Below are 18,329 nucleotides of genomic sequence, written 5' to 3' on the forward strand. Positions count from 1 at the left end.
CAAAATAAAAAAAAATTTAAACTTTTTAAAAGAAGAAACAAATAATTTGAAGTAAAATATTTTTCGATAAAAACTATGGCAATAGCGTTGTACCGGATGCTGAGTTGCAGAATTTAAAAACTTTGCCTTCCTGCGTGCCTGCCGGTAGGGCTCGCCAGCTCGGCCCCGCGTCGATCGGGTAGCTTTTTGGCCGATCGGTTAGGTCATTTCGGTTTTCGGTGCGGTTCTATCGGGTTTGGGTCGACTTCCGGGTAAAACCGGTGCAACGGAAAGAAACTAATCGGTTCCGAAACCCGGTTTATGACCCCGATTACACTGCTTCTGACCCAATTACCCGACTTTTGCCCCTATTCTTACCCAGAAATTTTATTTAAGCTTAAAATTCGGGTAATTCATCGTATTTTTCATGGTTTTGTAATTTGGCGCCACGCATCCGCCATTTTTTCAAGATGGTGTCGGGTCTGTTGGTTTCAACGGGTATTTTGAACCGAACCGAACCGCTTGAAAACTACCTACCCGACCGGCCATTTTTCGGGTAGGTTGGTGCGGTTTTTTGGGGTTTAGGTAATCGGGGACACCGCAAACCCTCACCGATAAAAATGAATCGGGGACGTTCGGTGTGGGCACTTTTTTTTTCGGTTCAAATTTGTCATTCCCAGCTTCTTGTTAGTACACGAACTTCCATTTTTTTCACTTTTTGTGTAAAGATAATTTGTTTAAAAAATTGAAAAAATTTTGCTAAACTTTTGCACATTTGATAAAACTACAGCCTCGGCTACTGCACGTAGAACATCACGAGTTTTTATTGGTTTCTTTTGACTGTAACAACTGCTGCTGATATGACGGATGCATTTGTTACATTTACCTAGCTCTTTTTATTTAGTATTGGGCTATATATGCAACAATGGAGTAATCATGAATGAAGTATTGGCTTCAATGTGATTCTCAATTGCGTTTCATTTGTTTTGTAGAAATATAGCATGAAATGCAATAAAGCCGCATCCTATTATGTTATGGACCCAAAAATAAAACGTCCTTCGATATTTTACCAGTGTGTACACATTGTAAGTTACTGCAAACAACCATACACAACACGCACATCCTTCCTAACAATGTTTTCGGTCGAAAAGAGTGAACGGAGGTTAGGCGTTTGGTGTATTCTATGGTTTTCAAATAATCGGGTATGGGAAACGCAAAAGTTAGCAACCGCCTAGATTTACGAATTTTTCAGCGAAGCTTTAAATTCGAAAGATTTTCGTTAAACAGATCAGTCGACAGTTGTACATCACCGTTGCTTGTCCCTAGGCTACTCTGATGGCCATCGAACTTCACTTCCGAACGGCACGTTGCACTGGGGATTTTCGTAGTCTATTCAAAGCAGCATTCCGTAAAATGAGTAGGTCTAACAGGTAAAGAAAGCAAAGAAAAGGCGAAAAAATATTGAAGTTGTTAGCATATTCTTTGTATCACACACGGTAACCAAGAATAAATAGATACCGGTACTGGTTTTCACAATTGGCCGTGATTTTCTTCAGCCTAGTAATAACAGTGAAGTGTAACCCTATCGCCGATCACCAGTTCACGAATGTCGAAGGTAAAACTATGTTATTCCTAAGGTGTTTTCGCATGACAAATTTGTTTCTACATTTTTGGAGCTATATGCGTACAGTAAATTCTTGCATTATGTGAGAGAAAAGCAAACAAAAACAAAGAATTTAAAAAGGCCTACGTAAACTCCAAAAATGAAGAAGGAAAAAACAAAGCAAACGGAAGTGTGAAAACACGTTAAAAATGGAAATAATGATATTAAATAAGGATTCTTTATTAAATATAGGGGTCTATGAAGCAGCCTCGTCATTAATTCAAGCAATGGACCTTAGTGTCGACCCATGTCAAGATTTTTTCCAGTATGCATGCGGTGGGTGGATAAAGAAAAATCCCATACCTCAGACAAAATCCCGGTGGACCCAAATTGATGTTTTACGGGAACGGCTAGCGAATGATTTGAAAAGTAAGACATTTTTAAAGGCGTTAAATGTGAAACGTTCTATAATTCATCAAACTTTTTGAATTGTTTACGAAGACATTTTAGAGCAAAACAATGATGCCAGAGACCCACAGCCTTTGAACACTGCAAGAGACATGTTCAAGGCCTGCATGAACACTCGTAATATTTCTTTTCCATTTTTTTTTAATTACATGGTTTAAGTTGTGATTTCTCCATACTCAAAGGTGCTATTCAGAATCTAGGGTTAAAGCCGCTGACTGATGCTTTGGAGAGCTATGGTGGTTGGCCAATTACGTCAGCGGCAGGTATTCACGAAGGGATCCGTTTCGATTGGAAAGTTGTGACAGCTTCAATTCGCAAATTTTACCGTATATCTTACCTGATTTCCGTGTACAACGACCTCGATAACTACGATACGAAAAAGAATTCAATTTACGTACGTATATTGGTCTCCAGCTTAATGGTTTTGCAAATAAATTTGATGAGTATCAGCCTATGGCTAAAAATATAATTGTGTTAAAAGATTGATCAGGGGTCGCTAACCTTGCCCCACGAGATTTTGCTGAATTCTGAAGACTACCCCAAAATCATGGAAGCTTATTTTGTTTATATTTCGGAAGCGGCAAAGGCCATTCGCAATTCACTTGGAAGTGACGCAACGGATGCGCAAATTGACTTGGACGTCCGCGATCTATTACAATTTGAATTTGAACTAGCCAAAGTAACACATCTTTACCTTTGTCTTTCAATTTTCAGACTCCTTTTTTTCATGGCTGGCCCTAACGTTGTTTTCTCAGATCACCACACCCGCAGAGGCGAGGCGAGATAGTGTTCGCATGTACAATCCCATGCTTTTAATGGAAATGCAAAAATGGACAGATGGGTTTTCTCATACAACACCACAAGCTCAAGTAGTCTACGGGATAGAACCTTGTGTGCTTATAGGACTTCAACACGGCATAGAAAATCTATTTTATTTAGGTGGACTGGTTCGAATATCTCAACATGATTTATTCAGTAGCTAACGTTCCTATTCCTACCGATGAGCGCATTATCGTTGTAGAGGTAGAGTACGTGAGAAACCTTTTTACGCTTTTGGACAAAACGCCCCCACGCGTCACAGGTATATATATAGGCCTATAGACTATATGACTAGAAATGATAATAACTGGTAAGTTTGATGATGCATTATTTTACTGCTTCAACCTACAGTAAACTACGTTATGTGGCGGCTGGTTAGATTATTAGCACCTGGAACCACCAACCAAATTAATAACTTGGCTATCAATTTTTCTAAAGCCCTCTACGGCAATCCTCAGTCAGAAACCCGGTAAATACACAATTTTCACATTTAAATATTTCTAAACATTACAAATTACATGAAGGAGACAACTGTTTTGAAAACAATAGATCAAATAACTGTGCCAACGAAGTCAACAGTATGTTCGGTTATGCAGTGGGCGCAAAATACATAGAAAAACACTTTCAAGGAAGTATCAAGGCACAGGTAGCCTACCAATCTTTTATAAATTTTTTCTCAACATATTTTAGTAACAGTAGTAAGGAAGCTAAAAAACTAACAAAAAAAAAAAAAAAAAAAACTTATAATAATATAAAAAAAATCTAATTGATAAAAAAAAAAACGTTTCAGGTTGAATCAATGATCAAATATCTCAAGGCAGCGTTTGTGACATTGATTGATGAAGCCGAATGGATGGATGCTACAACAAAAGCTATCGCCAGAGAAAAAGTAGATGCTATGGTTGAACTGGTGGCTTTTCCGAACTGGATTAAAAAGAAAGAAGATGTAGAGTCATTTTATTCCGGCCGGGTATTTATTTAATGAACATTAGAATTTAAATGAAAAAAAAAAGGAAAAAAAGGAGAGAATGCTTTACAATTTAAATACAAATGGCTAATAATTTTCTTATTTCTAGCCAACCGTCTCTAAGGAGGCACATTTTGAAAATATTCAAAGTGTTAATGCCTGGCTCACCAAGAATGGGCTTATGAATCTGAGACGTAAAACAAATCGCACTAGGTAGGCTAGACGATAATCGGACAACATTTTATCACTTGGAAATATTGTTATGTTGTCTTGCAGCAGTTGCAGGGAATATTCTGAAAGATTTTCATTGCGTTATATTCCAGATGGATTACTTTTCCTTCGGTCGTCAACGCTTTTTACGCCCCAAAATACAATTCTATCAGTAGATATCATTCATGATTCTCTTTTTCATTTATATATCGTAGCTAAGGAAAAGCTACATTTTTCTAACTAGGTTTCCCGGCAGGAATCTTACAGCCACCATACTTTGGGTTGAACGGGAGATCTGCGTGAGTAGTCTTTGCGTTTTTCGATTGAATGAGATTTCTTTGCCTCGCGTTTTCACAAAAAGCCTCTAACTTTATCGGAAATTCCAAAAACTAGTTCGATGAATTACGGTGGTATTGGAGTCGTCATTGGTCACGAAATAACACACGGTTTCGACGACAAAGGTATGGTAATAGCAAAATGATCTTGGTCTTCCATCTTTGAGCGATTTCGCCAGATTGCATCCGAGAAACTCTTTAACTATAGCCTAATCCGTTTTGTATATGCCTGCGTGACGTGTATACAGGTCGCCAAAACGATAAGTACGGCAATACTGCTAACTGGTGGACGGAAAACACATTGGAGCAATATCAATCGAGAGCAAAATGTTTCGAAGACAAGTACAATAATTACGTTGTTTTAAATGGGACACAGGTAAGAAATTGAACACGTTTCGAAAACAAGACGTTTTTACAGGAACAATCGTGCTGTTTGAATAGAAATTTTTTTTTCTTTCAGTTAAACGGCATTACCACGCTAGGGGAAAACATTGCTGACTACGGTGGAATACGAGAGGCGTTCGTTGCTTACCGTAACTACGTTGCAGCTAATGGGATCGAGCCTGTTCTGCCAGGTTTGGAAAGGTTTACTTCCGAGCAGATATTTTTCATATCCTTCGCTAATACTCACTGTGGCGTCGAAACTCCAGAGAAGCTTCTAAACCAAATAATGAATGACCCGCATAGTCCCAATCGTTACAGAGTTATAGGAACTCTTTCCAATTCAGATGATTTCGTTCGTGAATTTAACTGTTTGCCTGGTACTCCAATGAATCAACTTAGAAAGTGCAGACTTTGGCGCTGATTCTATCATTATGTATTACGAGTTGTTCTACAAATGTCAATTTTCCCCCCTTCCCTATCATCATGTTTTGCTGAATTTCTCGATCTGGCCGGATCGAGCTAAATCCCTTGCCATGAGAAATGTTTCTTTCTGTGGCCTAGGGGCATAGATGAAGATGGGCGAAAAAAGATAAAAGCAGCAAAAAAGCAAGTTTTGAGCAAAAATGCGTGAAATTAAATGAATTAAATCTGTTTGGAAATAAACACACAATACACACCTAAAGTTTCAAAAAATATTATTACTATGTATTGCCTCTATATTAGTTGTGTGAGAACTAAGAAAAAAAATTTGAAAAGGATTTTTATAGAGGAGGTCTCTTCAAATCATAAACCAGTCGTCTGATGACGCGACTGGTTGAATTGCTTAAAGCTGGGTCTACACTAGCAGTTTTTACAGACAAGTTACGGTCATACAGACATACAGACTCGATACAGGCATACGGAAAGCTTATTCCGTTCAATCTACACTAGCGATTTTCCGTAAACGTATGCCTGTATGCCTGTGTGTCTGTAAGAAAAAAAGTTTGAAATGATTCAAACTTTTCCAGTAAGTAAGAGTTTCCGTAAGATGAAAAATAAGGTTCAGCCAATGAGAATAAAGTATATATTTTCAAATACTCTTTTAATAGTGCAACCACACATGACTGCAACATTGTCTGTTGAAGTTCGTCTGCCACAGTCATCTTCCGTATTAAAAAACTTGAATTTGAATCAAAAACATGGGGCCCAAACCATCTCCAAAGAAGAAGAAATCCCCAAAGAAAATAACCGAAAAGTAAATACTTTAATTCTATTTGTTGCTTTTTCTCAATTTATGTACAATTTTAATATTTTGTAGACTGAAACTAGAAACAAAAGACGTCGAGAGGTTCATTTTGTGTGTTAAAAATCATCCTGTATTGTATAATACTACATTGCACGATTACAAAGACGGACAAATTATAGTATGATGTCTGTAAACCTATGTGCAGTGTAGATTGCGTTACGGAAAAACTGAAATAGCGTAGCAGTAAGACTGTATGCTGGTATGCCTGTATGACCGTAACTTGTCTTTAAAAACTGCTAGTATAGACGCACCTTTACACAGTATAAAAAAACACACACTGTAAAAAATTTGTTCCAAAAATAGGAAGGAGCAATAGAGCAGTAAACATCCTGCGTTGCGCGTTTTCCACAAATGCGAAAATCTCATTTGTGTCCAAGTTGGTCTGCTCTCTGCTGGGGATGCAGCTCTTATGAAGAAACCATCTTCTTCACGTTAAAAATGAAGTTTTCATAACTATAATTTAGATTTCCCCCTTTTCTTCCTAGCAGTGGGTACCCTATTCATCTTTTCATTTCCAAATTTTTTTTTCTAGCCCCAGTTCTATCTACTTTATTTTTATTTTATTTTTGTTTGTAAGTTGCTCGTCTCTTTTAGCCGAAGAATTTCGTTTGCTGCCAGAAATTCGTCTGCTACAAGGGGATGAACAACAAACCATTCACAAAAAATACCTAAATAAAAATAAACCAGATAGAACTAGGGCTAGAAAAAAAATTGGGAAATGAAAAAATGAATAAGGTACCCACTGCTAGGAAGAAAAGGGGAAAAATCTTAATTATTGTTATGAAAACTTATTTTTTAACACGAAGAAGTTGGTTTCTTCATAAGACGCTGCAGCCGCAGCCCGCAGCAGACCAACTTCGACACAAATGAGATTTTCGCATTTGTGGAGAACGTGCAACGTAGAATGTTTTACTGCTCTATTACCTATTTTTGGTTCCGTCGATTAGGAAATTACGAATTACCTTTCATTTTAGGTAATGGCTATCCTAAGACGGGGCAATAGAAATGACCAATTTTAGGTAATTCTTTAAACGATTTTTAGGCTAATTTTGAAAAAAAGATTCACCCGTGGTACCCACATAACACAAGGCAGTCCGTCGGATGTCCGACAGATGTCGGGGTCAAATGTTGAGCACATCTTTTTTATATCCTCCGGACAGCCCGATATCCGATTTGGATGTCCTATGGATGTTTTTTTTTTTTTGTTTTGACCGCCCTCAACAGCGCCGTCGGACATTCTAAGGATATCCGAACGGGCTTTCATTTGGCTATAAATATGACATGTATTGGACCTCTAATCTTGAAAAAACATTACGCTATATCAGGATTCGAACTCGGGTCTCCCGCATCACAGTCGAATATTATTCCACTGTAAATGCCATATATTCCTACCGCTAGCCCTATTTTAGATCTTGGGAGGGTGTTCGCCTCCTCTTTTAATACACAAAATTTTAGTTGGCTTTATGAACCCCCCACAAGAAAATACTAGCCCCACAATTTTATCACAAGAGATTTTAGACCCTTCACCAAACCCCGAGACCTTAACCTTTGTCCCCAGTCAGCACAGCAATCGAGGACGTAGTCACCACAGCTCAGAAGAGCAGAGCCAAAGAGACGACGATTTTGTCAGTCTCTGGGTTCCTGCCTTCTTTAGCTGTGAGACTCTACATGACCTAGACGATGTACTCGAACGTTGCACAGCTGACTGGCTCCCTAAAGCACAAATTTTACAAGACCCTAGCCCTGAACAACCCCGAGGAAACCCTGACAAAAGAAAAAGAAACCAAAACTGGCAGATGCAGAAGGCCCGGCGACATATCAAGCAAAAGGCGTACGAGGCGAGGAAGATTCAGCGGCTCTTCAACATTTACCCAAGAAGAGCCGTTCGAGAGGTGCTAGAAGACCGTTCACCCTCCTACGATGGTACTGTACAAGCTGCGGAGGAATATCTCAAGAGGACTTACAACCGATTGAGACCATCTCTGCAGCAGTGCCAAAGTGCGAGGGAACTCTACGACACCTGCGACTGGTCCCAACCTTCAGAGGACCAGATGAACTTCCTTAATCGTGCGCCAACCCAACAAGAGCTTGAAGCTAAGCTTCGCCGGGCTACCAACACATCACGAGGGGTTGATGGCCTAGAATACCGTCATCTTAGAGCCATCGACCCCAACTGCATTCTGCTGGAAACAGTTTGTAAAATGGTTTGGAAGCTAGGGATTCCTAATTGTTGGAAGACATCACGAACTGTCCCCATTTTCAAGAAAGGGGACACTAGCGACTATTCCAACTTTAGACCAATATTCCTTCTTCCTACCATTTACAAACTGTTCTCGGGAGTGATCAGCAGGAGAATAACGCAAGTCGCTTCAGACCTTGGCTGGTTATCTCCCGAGCAAAAGGGTTTCCTCCCGGGGGTCCATGGTATTCAGGAACATACACAGCTCTTACAGACGGTTGTCGAGGAGACAAAGACCAAACGAAAGCACATGTCTATAGCATGGCTGGACATGTGCAACGCGTTTGGATCTGTGCCTCACGCCGTTCTGAATGAGCTGTTTATGTCACTTCCAATACCAGAGGACCTCCGGCGCATCCTGGTGGACATATATTCGGGAAATCGGATGGATTTTGCCGTTGGGAAAGAATCAATCCGCATTTTCCCGACAGCAGGTGTTCGCCAGGGTGACGCTCTTAGTTCCCCTATTTTTAACCTGGCTTCCGAGCCCCTCGTCAGGGCCGGAAAGTCCAATATTAACCCCGGATTTTTAATATTTGGCTCGCTCGTGAAAACCACGGCATATGCTGACGACATTGCCGTGGTTACAAATTCTCCCTCCGAGCTCCAAAACATTTTAAACGTTTTTACCCTCACCGCAAACACCTTGGGGCTGCAATTTAATGCCGGGAAGTGTGCTTGCCTGGTCTTCGACAAAGCCAAGCCGTCTGACGCCCAGTGCCGAATTGGTGATCAATTAATTCGGTGCTTGGGTCTAGACGACCAAGAAACATATCTTGGTACACCGATCGGAGGAAAATTGCGGTTCCGACCACCAACTGACCTTATGCCTTACCTCGACAAGATTGCCGCCTCCCACCTCGCACCATGGCAAAAACTTGAAATCTTCTGTAGCCACCTTCTTCCCTCCCTTTCCCATCACCTCGCTTCGGTCGGGTCCTGAAAGACTGCCTTACCCAACTGGACACTGAGTGTAGGAAGTTTCTAGGCCTTATTTGCAACCTTCCCAATCACGCAATGGTCCCGTTTTTCTACGCGGACCGGCGGGTTGGGGGCCTAGGAACATGCCGCCTCACTGATGATGTCGATATCTGGACCATGGCCAGGGCTGCTCAGCTCCTCACTTGTAGAGACCCTACAGTGAGGAACATATGCCGAGAGCAGCTCCATGACACCATCCGGCGAGGGTTCAGAAACGAGCATCCAGGAGTGTTGCCAGTTGGGGAATATCTTTCAGGATCCGTGGATGGGGGGCTCTACAGACTGAGGTACGCGGAGGCAGGGTCCAATCTTTGGACTCTTGCCCGCCAAGCTGCCAAACGACTGGGAGTACGGATTGATGTATCCGGCGACGAAAATCTAAGAATTGTCGCCGATGACGTCTCCGTAAGCCCAGTCAAGGCAGTCCGCGGACTTCGGAAAGTAGCTCGGCAGCGCTATACCAGGGACCTAATTTCCGACAAGAGCCACCAGGGAGTAGTTGTCACTGGCCTCTCTCTGGAAGACAAGTCGAAAGACATGGCTCGCCTGGTATCCTGCCGTACGCCCCTCTCCTTCCGAGACTGGAGATATCTTCACAGGGCCCGGCTCGACATCCTTCCTCTTCGGGGGCACTCGTGGTTTTGCTCACAGGAGCAAGATACGAAATGCCGCCGATGCAGAAAGGAAAACGAGACCGGGTTTCATGTGCTTAACCACTGTGAAGAAGGTCTCCTGCTCGCCACCAAGAGGCACAACACCATCTAAGATCTATTGGAGTCGCTGCTAGTCAAGCAGGGACACGACGTCACGATCAACAATGCCATCCCCGGGCAAAGATTAAGACCGGATGTTGAATTCCAACTATCCGGTTCCCGGGTGATGGTCGACGTCGTGGTCTGCTATGACCAACCAGGGAGTATGGAGAATGCCTACCAGCGGAAATATGATAAATATTCTTCGCATGGGAGGCTCCCCCCCCTGGTTGTCGGGTCTCTTGGATCATGGTACCCCAGGAACGACGAAATCCGTTCGATTCTTGGAATCAACGGAAGATCCTGGGTTGCTTTCCGATTCAAGGCCCGATTGGCAGCGATCCAGGGATCAATGAATATGGTGTATGCCCATTTACATCATGGTGCACCAAACCCCGAAGCTGAGGATAACCCCCCTCTTCCCGTAGTAACTCCATACCCAGTAGATTAGTAGGCCCCATTTATTTTATTTATGTAATTTCAGTAATATTTTTAAATGCACCCACCCCATACATGTTTATTCCCCTTCCGGAAACCCCTCCATAAACTAACCACTGTGCCAATCTATAGATATATTATATACCATTTTCGAACAATACAATCGAATTGTCGTAAATCACTTGAGCTTTTTCGATAAGAAATCACATACAGGATTTTTAAGAAGTCAAGATGATGTCAAACTTAGGTAAAACCAGAAGTGAATAAATTGAAATTAAACAATTTGTTCCGGCGAAATTATGTTTGTGTCGATTTATCGCAATCTGGCAACACTCTTTTCCATTTCTTTCCCGCTGTCAGAAATACGCCCTAACATTCGTCTGCCTCTCGTTTCTATGTCAGGTTGTCAGAGTTTGAGTTCTTCTAAATCACCGGCATTTACGTTTCTTTCTGTGATTTTGTTCCATTTTTCTGTCTAACAGAGGTGAGAAATGTCCCATATGTGTTTCCATATGTCTTGTACTAATTATCTATATCTGCAGCTCAACTGTCTTGAGATATTCTGCATTCTGTCAGTTTATTCCACTGTGTGATTCGTTCTATGGTCTACAAAGCTTGCAAGCAACTTATGTTTTGTCCTTGCTTCGCAGGTATAATTAGTGCTAGTCTTATTATATATTATGTTACATGTTCTTATTCTATCTTTGCCTCTTTCAGGCACCATCGTTAACTCTTACAGTCATACTGCCATTCTGGCAGACAAATCTTTACTCACAATACATTGAAGAGAAAACCACTACCGGCCTATGCTCTAATTTAGCTCTTGAACATTTGGTCCTTCGAACTGGAGCTTTAGTCAGTGAAGGTGGTGGCCAGCTTATTCTTCAGCCAACATCATTCTGCTACACGAGTCCTGTAGCCAGACCACTACTGCCAGCATTTACAACGTTGGCCTGTCATCATCCTGCTGTTCAAGTCCATCGTGTGCAGCCATTCTACACAGCCAACATCTATTGTTGGCCAGCCATCATCCTGCTACACGAGTCCTGTAGCCAGCCTACTACAGCCAGCATTTACAACGTTGGCCAGTCATATCACTGCTGCCCAGTTCTTCATGGTCAGCTGCTTCCCACATTCGTCATTGGTTCTTCATCCTTCTACTGTCCAGGCCTTCGTGGTCAGCTTGCGTCAACCAACGCTTCCGTCAACGTGAGCTGTGTATTTACTCCACCCATATGCCTTATATGATTCATCCAACTAGATCAACCGAAGCCCAGGCAGCTCATGCCCAATCCGCTCAAGCCAATTCAGCCATGCCGAATCCTGGTTTCGGATCCAGCCAAGAAGAAGAAGAAGGTCGAAAGGTGAGCCCACCTGTTGGAGATGTCGAGCTCACAAAGAAGAGGAGAACCACCGTCCGCCGTCAGATCACCTCGACGATTCGACAGATTCGTGCCAGTATCGATCAGTGTGGATCGCGTGGAAGTATAGGTGGCCTCGTCAAACACCTCCAGAGCTTAGCAACAACAGCTACACTCTTGCACACTGACTTGCTAATAGTCGAAGATGCAAGTGAGACCGAAAGGCAAGAGGACAAACATTTGATGTATGTTCAACAGATAGGGGACGCGATCGCCGAAGCTGATGAACACCTGAAGTCAAGAGCTGACGAAGCCCCTTCGGTAGTGAACGGCGGACGCGCTAAGAGAGTGACAGAAGAGGAGATTCGCGCAGCAAAGCAACTGATCGAGCAGACCCGTACACTAGCAGAGCAGGCTCGAAAGCGAGCGGAGGAACTTCAGATTCAACAACAACAAGCAGAGGAGGCTCTCCAAGATCTACAGCAAGACGATGCCAACCCCGACAACTTCTCTTCCGTAAGCAATAGGGGCGGATCATTTACGAAATTGGCAGCAGATTGGAAACGAAAACAAGCTCAGCAGAATACCGCTCCCGACGATTGGATTGACGGTTATGCCAACGGAACATTGAAACCTATCTACACAGCTGGATCCCGATCGTCAGTGAAAGCAGACCTAGAGCCCTTTTCCGGAAGATCCCTGGACTGGTTCGCGTGGATCGACCTTTTCCGCGCTTTAGTTCACGACACAGCAAAATCACCAGGGGAAAAGTTGGCGCTGCTTCATCGTTACGTGAGAGGAGATTGTCTCGACGTGATCCATGGCCTAGGAGGAGGAGAAGGAGCTTATATTGAGGCTCTGATACGCCTCAAGGAGTCATGTGGTCGGCGCGATGTGATGCGGGCCGCTCATATACAAGCCATAGAAGGCCTCGAACTCAAAAACGATCCCGCCATCTTTAAAAGGTACGCTGAAAAGGTACGGACTCATCTGTTTGACCTCTCTCGTATCGGGGAGACGTCTTCTGCGGGATTGATTGAGAAGATTTGCTTGAGGCTTCAGCTACACGACCGTCTAGCATGGAACGATGGCCGAAAAGGAGGTTTGGAGACAAGAAGCTTAAATACGTTTGGAGTTTGGCTTTGTGAGAGAGCTGCTGCCTATCAAAACGCTTACAGTATAGCGGCTGAACAGACGACAGCGGCTCAGAAACCCAACGTACGCTTTGCTGCCCGTGCTAACCCAGTTTCTTCCAAACAATCATCCATGCCACAAACCTCATCGAAATCCGCTTCACGCTCGTTTTGTTTCAAGTGTGAAGGTGATCATAAACTCGAGATTTGCGGCGCCTTTAAATCATCTTCTGTAGGGGATCGTGTCGGCTTCTGTGCAAAGCATCGACTGTGTTTTGGTTGTCTGAAACCAAGACATTCGATCCGTTTCTGTCCTCAACGGAAGCCCTGTAGTCAATCCGGCTGCACCTTGTTTCATCACGCGCTACTACACGACGTCAATCGAGCTAATCCGGATACTTCCATCACTGCGCGCCCAGCTAGTCTACGCAGCGACATCGGAAGCAATCGAAGAGTGGCGATGGGAATGATGCGACTCAAGATACAAGATGCAGACGGCCACTGGATAACAGCGAATGTTTTCGTGGATGAAGGAAGCGACTCCACCTTGATGCGGCAAGGATTCGCCAAACTCCTGAAGCTTCGTGGCGCTCATCACATCCTTACCGTCGTCGGAGCCGGGAACGTCATCAACCATTACCCCTCCCAGCGAATCAGTTTCGGCATTAGAGACTCAGATGGATCTATCGTCACCATTACCTGCTCAACGTTACCAACCGTTGCCAGTGATACACCTGTAACCGATTGGCCAGTTCTAAAGAAACGTTGGAGCCATCTAGCTGATCTACCAGTGACGATGACAGGTGGTAAAGTGGACATATTAATCGGTACTGATCGTTCTCCTCTCGTCACAGCATTGGAATCAAGAATTGGCGGTGATTATGAACCTACGGCAGTCCGAAACCGGTTCGGGTGGTTGATCCGAGGAGTGGTGCAGGATGGAACCACAATCACAGCTGTCAGAACCAACACCATCATCGGATCGACCCAATTGGCTCAACTTACCGACGTGATGAGACAATTCTGCGAGACAGAAAATTTCGGCACCGAATATCAAGTCGCCGGGATGTCGGAAGATCATCGAAAGGCCGTCTCAATTTTAGACGGTGAAACCCGGAAGTTGAATGTGGGATATGAAGTGCCCATTACGTGGCGAGAAGGGGAGCCGAATTTAATGTGCAATCGTCGGATGGCCGACGATCGGTTCAAGTCTGCTGCGCCGATTTGAACGTGATCCAGAGTTCGAAGCCGATTACAGAAAAGCCATGCAGAAGAATTTTGAAAAGGGCTACGCATCTATACTATCCGGTATAGCTGCAGAAGAAGCGAAATACTTCCTTGCGCATCATGGAGTGTACAAGGGTCCGAAGCTTCGTGTAGTTTTTGACGCTGCGGCGCCCTTTAAAGGAAAGTGTTTAAACGACGCCATACTGAGTGGACCAGCTTTACAACCAGTGTTACCGGCCGTATTGACCCAGTTTCGAGAGGGAGAAGTAGCTTGGGCTGCTGATGTGGAGGCCATGTTTAGTCGCTTCCGTCTTCGCCCCGCCGACGCTAACTACTTTTGCTTCTTGTGGAGAGGAGGTGGAGTCAGCTGAAACAATCGTCTGCCGTATGGATCGCCTTCCGTTTGGAGCCACATGTTCCCCTTTTATCGCTATCCATACCTGCCGTCGAGCCGCGATTGATGCAAAGGCGGATGAGAAAATTGTGGAGGTCATCAAGAAAAAGGTATACGTCGACGACTATTTAAGTTCAGCCAGTTCCGTCAGAAAAGGGTTGGAGGAAGCTGTTGTCGTCGAGAAGATACTGTCCGCCGCCGATTTGCATCTCCAAGGGTGGATTTCGAATTCACCCGAATTTGTCCAGTCAATCATAAAGCGCGACGCATCAGATTCAAGCAAAGCCACTCCGCCACCCACCAGTCATTCACTTTCGAATACCGAGAGCGGTAAGGTGCTCGGCCTGGTTTGGAACACACTAACAGATTCTCTAGGTTTCAGAGTGGAGAATCTGGAGGAGATTGAATTCACCCGTGCCGGAATCGCCAGCAAAGTGGCCAGCATCTTTGATCCTCTGGGAACGGCAGCCCCTTTAATTGTAAAGGCGAAAATTCGTTTACGATCTCTCGGGATGAAAGGAGTGAATTGGCTTGGAGCAGTGGACGAGAGCGACGAGAGCTGGTGGAAGTGCTGGTTTGCTGTCGTCCGTCAACTAATCAACACATCTTTGGATCGCTGTCTGTTTCCGGAAGAACACGAGATCGAGAATTCACAGCTGCACACCTTCTGCGATGCGTCCGAAGAAGCCTACGCCGCCGTTATTTACGTGCGGAATGCCTACCGTGACGGAAGGATCCGCATCAATCAGATCAAGGCCAGCAACAAGTTGGCGCCGAAGAAAACGATTTCCGTCCCTAAGCTGGAATTGAATGCTGCTCTTTTGGGTTCCAGATTAGCCAGATTTGTCAGCAGCTCTATTAGCCGCAAAATCGATAATCGATTTTTTGGACCGACAGTAGCACCGTCCGGAACTGGATCAGAGCCACAGCCTCTTACTACCAGGTTTATGTATCGAATCGTGTGGGAGAAATCCAGACGCTGACCGAGCCGGAGGAATGGCTCTTCGTCCCGGGCAAGCTGAATCCAGCAGATGAAGCCACTCGATCGGTCATTGAAGGAGAAGGTCTCTCACAACGCTGGCTGAATGGTCCCGAATTTCTCTTCCAGCCGGAATCAGAATGGCCTCAAGATCTTCCTTGGATTGCTGTTCCGGACGAGATGCGTACCTGCCGAACTTATGCAGCTCAACTAGCAACAGATGTTTCCGATTGGTCCGACATCCCACTGAATCAATCCAACATCTCAGAATTCCTCAAGCTGGAGGGCCCCTCCTACCAGTTGATCGAGAGATGCCAAAAAGAGAGTTTTTATGAAGAGATAAACTGTTTGAAGAAAGGAAAGGCTATTCGTCCTACCTCCCATCTCCTCCAGCTCAGCCCATTTTTAGGACCGGATAATTTATTACGTTTGGGCGGGCGGATTGGCCACGCAAAATTGCCGTACGACTCCATCCATCCACCGATTCTACCCAGTAAGCATCCGCTGACGGAAAGGTTGATTGCCGTTCTCCACGAGCACACACATCATGCTGGAACGAACTTTCTCCTCGCGAAGATCAATCAGCATTTTTGGATCGTGAGGGGAAGAGAAACTGTGAAGAAGATCCGGCAAACCTGTCCGGTGTGCATTCGAGAGAGAGGAGCTCCTGTTGGTCAGCAAATGGGAGATTTGCCAGCCTTTCGTTTGGACTCTTACTCTCCGCCATTTTCTCATGTCGCCATAGATTGTTTCGGACCATTGGAGACCAGCCCTGGGAGAAATAGAGTATTCAAGCGTTACGGCGTCATCATTACCTGCTTGGTGACTAGAGGAGTCTTTTTAGCGCTCGCGGAATCTCTCTCCACTGAAGACTTTTTGCTAGTTTTTCGGCGCTTCATAGGTATCTACACCAAACCTGCAACCGTCCACTCGGACAACGGGACTAATTTCGTGGGAGCCGAGAACGAGCTTAATTCATTTATTCAAGAATTGCCAAAGAGTGGAGCGTTTCAACAGTTCCTGAAGGTGAAAAATATCGACTGGCGTTTCCAACCTCCGCGTGCTCCTCACTTTGGAGGCGCACATGAAAGTCTCGTTCGCTCAACAAAACGGGCGCTCTACCGGGCTCTGGAAATCGAGAAGGCTGGTTTGCGGTATCCGACAGATGAAATGCTTCGTACTCTATTGGCAGAAGTTGGTGGGATGCTTAACGCCCGTCCTCTAACTTACACCAGCACGGATCCAGCGGATTTTCGGCCTTTAACTCCAAACGATTTTTTGAATCGTCCGCCGACTTACGACTTACCGCCAGGAGATTTCTCACACGCCCTGCCCCGGGAGCGTTTTCGATATGTGCAACGCACAGCTCAACTCTTTTGGGACCTCTGGACCAAATTTTATCTTCCATCGCTCGTTCCGCGGAAAAAGTGGAAGACTAAACAGCAGAATCTCGCTATAGGAGACGTCGTGTTGATGATCGACTCCAATCAGCCCCGCGGTCAATGGAAGCTCGGACATATAATCAAAACTTTCCCTGGAGAAGACGGCCTGGTCAGAGTGGTCGAGGTCCAAGCCGACACCGGAATTTATAAGAGAGCTGTTCATCGCCTGTGTCTTCTAGAACGTGCGCCGAAGGATTCCTCTACGATCGAGAATAGTCAAGCTGATCCAGCGGAGGCGAGTAGGAAGATCTCAACTGCTCATTGTCATCGCCTCAGAGCTTATTATTGTTCTATTTCACCGTAACTGACTCATCGATGTTGCGTTTCGATTCGGGGGAGAATGTTCCGGCGAAATTATGTTTGTGTCGATTTATCGCAATCTGGCAACACTCTTTTCCATTTCTTTCCCGCTGTCAGAAATACGCCCTAACATTCGTCTGCCTCTCGTTTCTATGTCAGGTTGTCAGAGTTTGAGTTCTTCTAAATCACCGGCATTTACGTTTCTTTCTGTGATTTTGTTCCATTTTTCTGTCTAACAGAGGTGAGAAATGTCCCATATGTGTTTCCATATGTCTTGTACTAATTATCTATATCTGCAGCTCAACTGTCTTGAGATATTCTGCATTCTGTCAGTTTATTCCACTGTGTGATTCGTTCTATGGTCTACAAAGCTTGCAAGCAACTTATGTTTTGTCCTTGCTTCGCAGGTATAATTAGTGCTAGTCTTATTATATATTATGTTACATGTTCTTATTCTATCTTTGCCTCTTTCAGGCACCATCGTTAACTCTTACAGTCATACTGCCATTCTGGCAGACAAATCTTTACTCACAATACATTGAAGAGAAAACCACTACCGGCCTATGCTCTAATTTAGCTCTTGAACACAATTTATGCTAAATATTTTTTGAATTTTAAACTTCAGCGTGATTTCTTAAGTTTAAAGTAGTTTTTTATTATTTGAAATTAAAATCCTATCATAAGTATACTTGCTTTGAATATTATTAGATGCCGAATAATATTTATTTTCTGTAAGCTAAACGGAAAGCCTGTGCAAACAAACTCACGACTTACATATATTTTATTCATTTTTTGCAATAAATTTAAAAATAAACCATCCGGGAAATAGATAATTACTCCTTTATTTTTAAAATTTTTCTTAATAAATGCTGGACTTAAAATAAAATTACATTCAAGGGAAAAATTTGAACGCGGTTAAGTTTTCGCCTTTTGGAAACAAAGAAATGTTGACAATTAATAATGAAACTTAGTGATCGGCCCGAATTAGTTCTAATCAAGTTAACCGCCCCGCACCGATAAAGTGCATTCGGGG

The 18,329-nt window shown here is 43.9% G+C and overlaps 3 protein-coding genes and 1 long non-coding RNA gene across 5 annotated transcripts; all 4 read left to right on the plus strand.

Annotated features, from left to right (window-relative positions):
- The first annotated feature begins 1,215 nt into the window (after positions 1-1,215).
- LOC123467173 (neprilysin-4-like) lies at positions 1,216-5,354 on the plus strand. 2 transcript variants are annotated; one of them, XM_045167223.1, is made up of 17 exons: positions 1,216-1,409; positions 1,494-1,594; positions 1,835-2,011; positions 2,084-2,167; positions 2,233-2,444; positions 2,532-2,729; positions 2,806-2,919; positions 2,990-3,131; positions 3,221-3,338; positions 3,419-3,515; positions 3,660-3,839; positions 3,946-4,049; positions 4,160-4,218; positions 4,291-4,345; positions 4,440-4,507; positions 4,630-4,757; positions 4,842-5,354. In XM_045167223.1, the coding sequence occupies exons 1-17, from the start codon at positions 1,315-1,317 to the stop codon at positions 5,184-5,186; spliced, it is 2,277 nt and encodes a 758-aa protein (XP_045023158.1). In that variant the 5' UTR covers positions 1,216-1,314; the 3' UTR covers positions 5,187-5,354. The 2 variants fall into 2 exon arrangements, with proteins under 2 accessions (XP_045023158.1, XP_045023157.1); XM_045167222.1 differs by having other exon boundaries at positions 1,218-1,409; positions 1,485-1,594; positions 4,842-5,353.
- A 505-nt stretch (positions 5,355-5,859) lies between these two features.
- LOC123467174 lies at positions 5,860-6,252 on the plus strand. The gene is made up of 2 exons (XR_006641661.1): positions 5,860-5,999; positions 6,063-6,252. It is a non-coding gene; the product is annotated as an uncharacterized LOC123467174 (long non-coding RNA).
- A 4,495-nt stretch (positions 6,253-10,747) lies between these two features.
- On the plus strand, positions 10,748-14,182 carry LOC123467159. The gene is made up of 2 exons (XM_045167204.1): positions 10,748-11,110; positions 11,178-14,182. The coding sequence occupies exon 2, from the start codon at positions 11,696-11,698 to the stop codon at positions 14,180-14,182; it is 2,487 nt and encodes an 828-aa protein (XP_045023139.1). The 5' UTR covers positions 10,748-11,110; positions 11,178-11,695.
- A 1,280-nt stretch (positions 14,183-15,462) lies between these two features.
- Positions 15,463-17,853, plus strand: LOC123467162. Its single transcript, XM_045167210.1, has 3 exons — positions 15,463-17,537; positions 17,596-17,703; positions 17,771-17,853. The coding sequence occupies exon 1, from the start codon at positions 15,735-15,737 to the stop codon at positions 17,298-17,300; it is 1,566 nt and encodes a 521-aa protein (XP_045023145.1). The 5' UTR covers positions 15,463-15,734; the 3' UTR covers positions 17,301-17,537; positions 17,596-17,703; positions 17,771-17,853.
- The last annotated feature ends 476 nt before the right edge of the window (positions 17,854-18,329 follow it).

The sequence above is a fragment of the Daphnia magna genome, unplaced genomic scaffold (assembly GCF_020631705.1).
Source record: "Daphnia magna isolate NIES unplaced genomic scaffold, ASM2063170v1.1 Dm_contigs153, whole genome shotgun sequence".
Classification (NCBI taxonomy): Eukaryota; Metazoa; Arthropoda; class Branchiopoda; order Diplostraca; family Daphniidae; genus Daphnia; species Daphnia magna.

Excerpts from the sequence above, each read along its gene's own strand:
- LOC123467173 (XM_045167222.1), top strand. The coding sequence starts at position 1,315 with ATGGCCATCGAACTTCACTTCCGAACGGCACGTTGCACTGGGGATTTT. Across the intron at positions 3,516-3,659 it reads AAGGAAGTATCAAGGCACAG|GTTGAATCAATGATCAAATA; the intron begins GTAGCCTACCAA and ends AAAACGTTTCAG. Across the intron at positions 4,758-4,841 it reads TTGTTTTAAATGGGACACAG|TTAAACGGCATTACCACGCT; the intron begins GTAAGAAATTGA and ends TTTTTCTTTCAG.
- LOC123467159 (XM_045167204.1), top strand. The coding sequence starts at position 11,696 with ATGCCTTATATGATTCATCCAACTAGATCAACCGAAGCCCAGGCAGCT.
- LOC123467162 (XM_045167210.1), top strand. The coding sequence starts at position 15,735 with ATGCGTACCTGCCGAACTTATGCAGCTCAACTAGCAACAGATGTTTCC.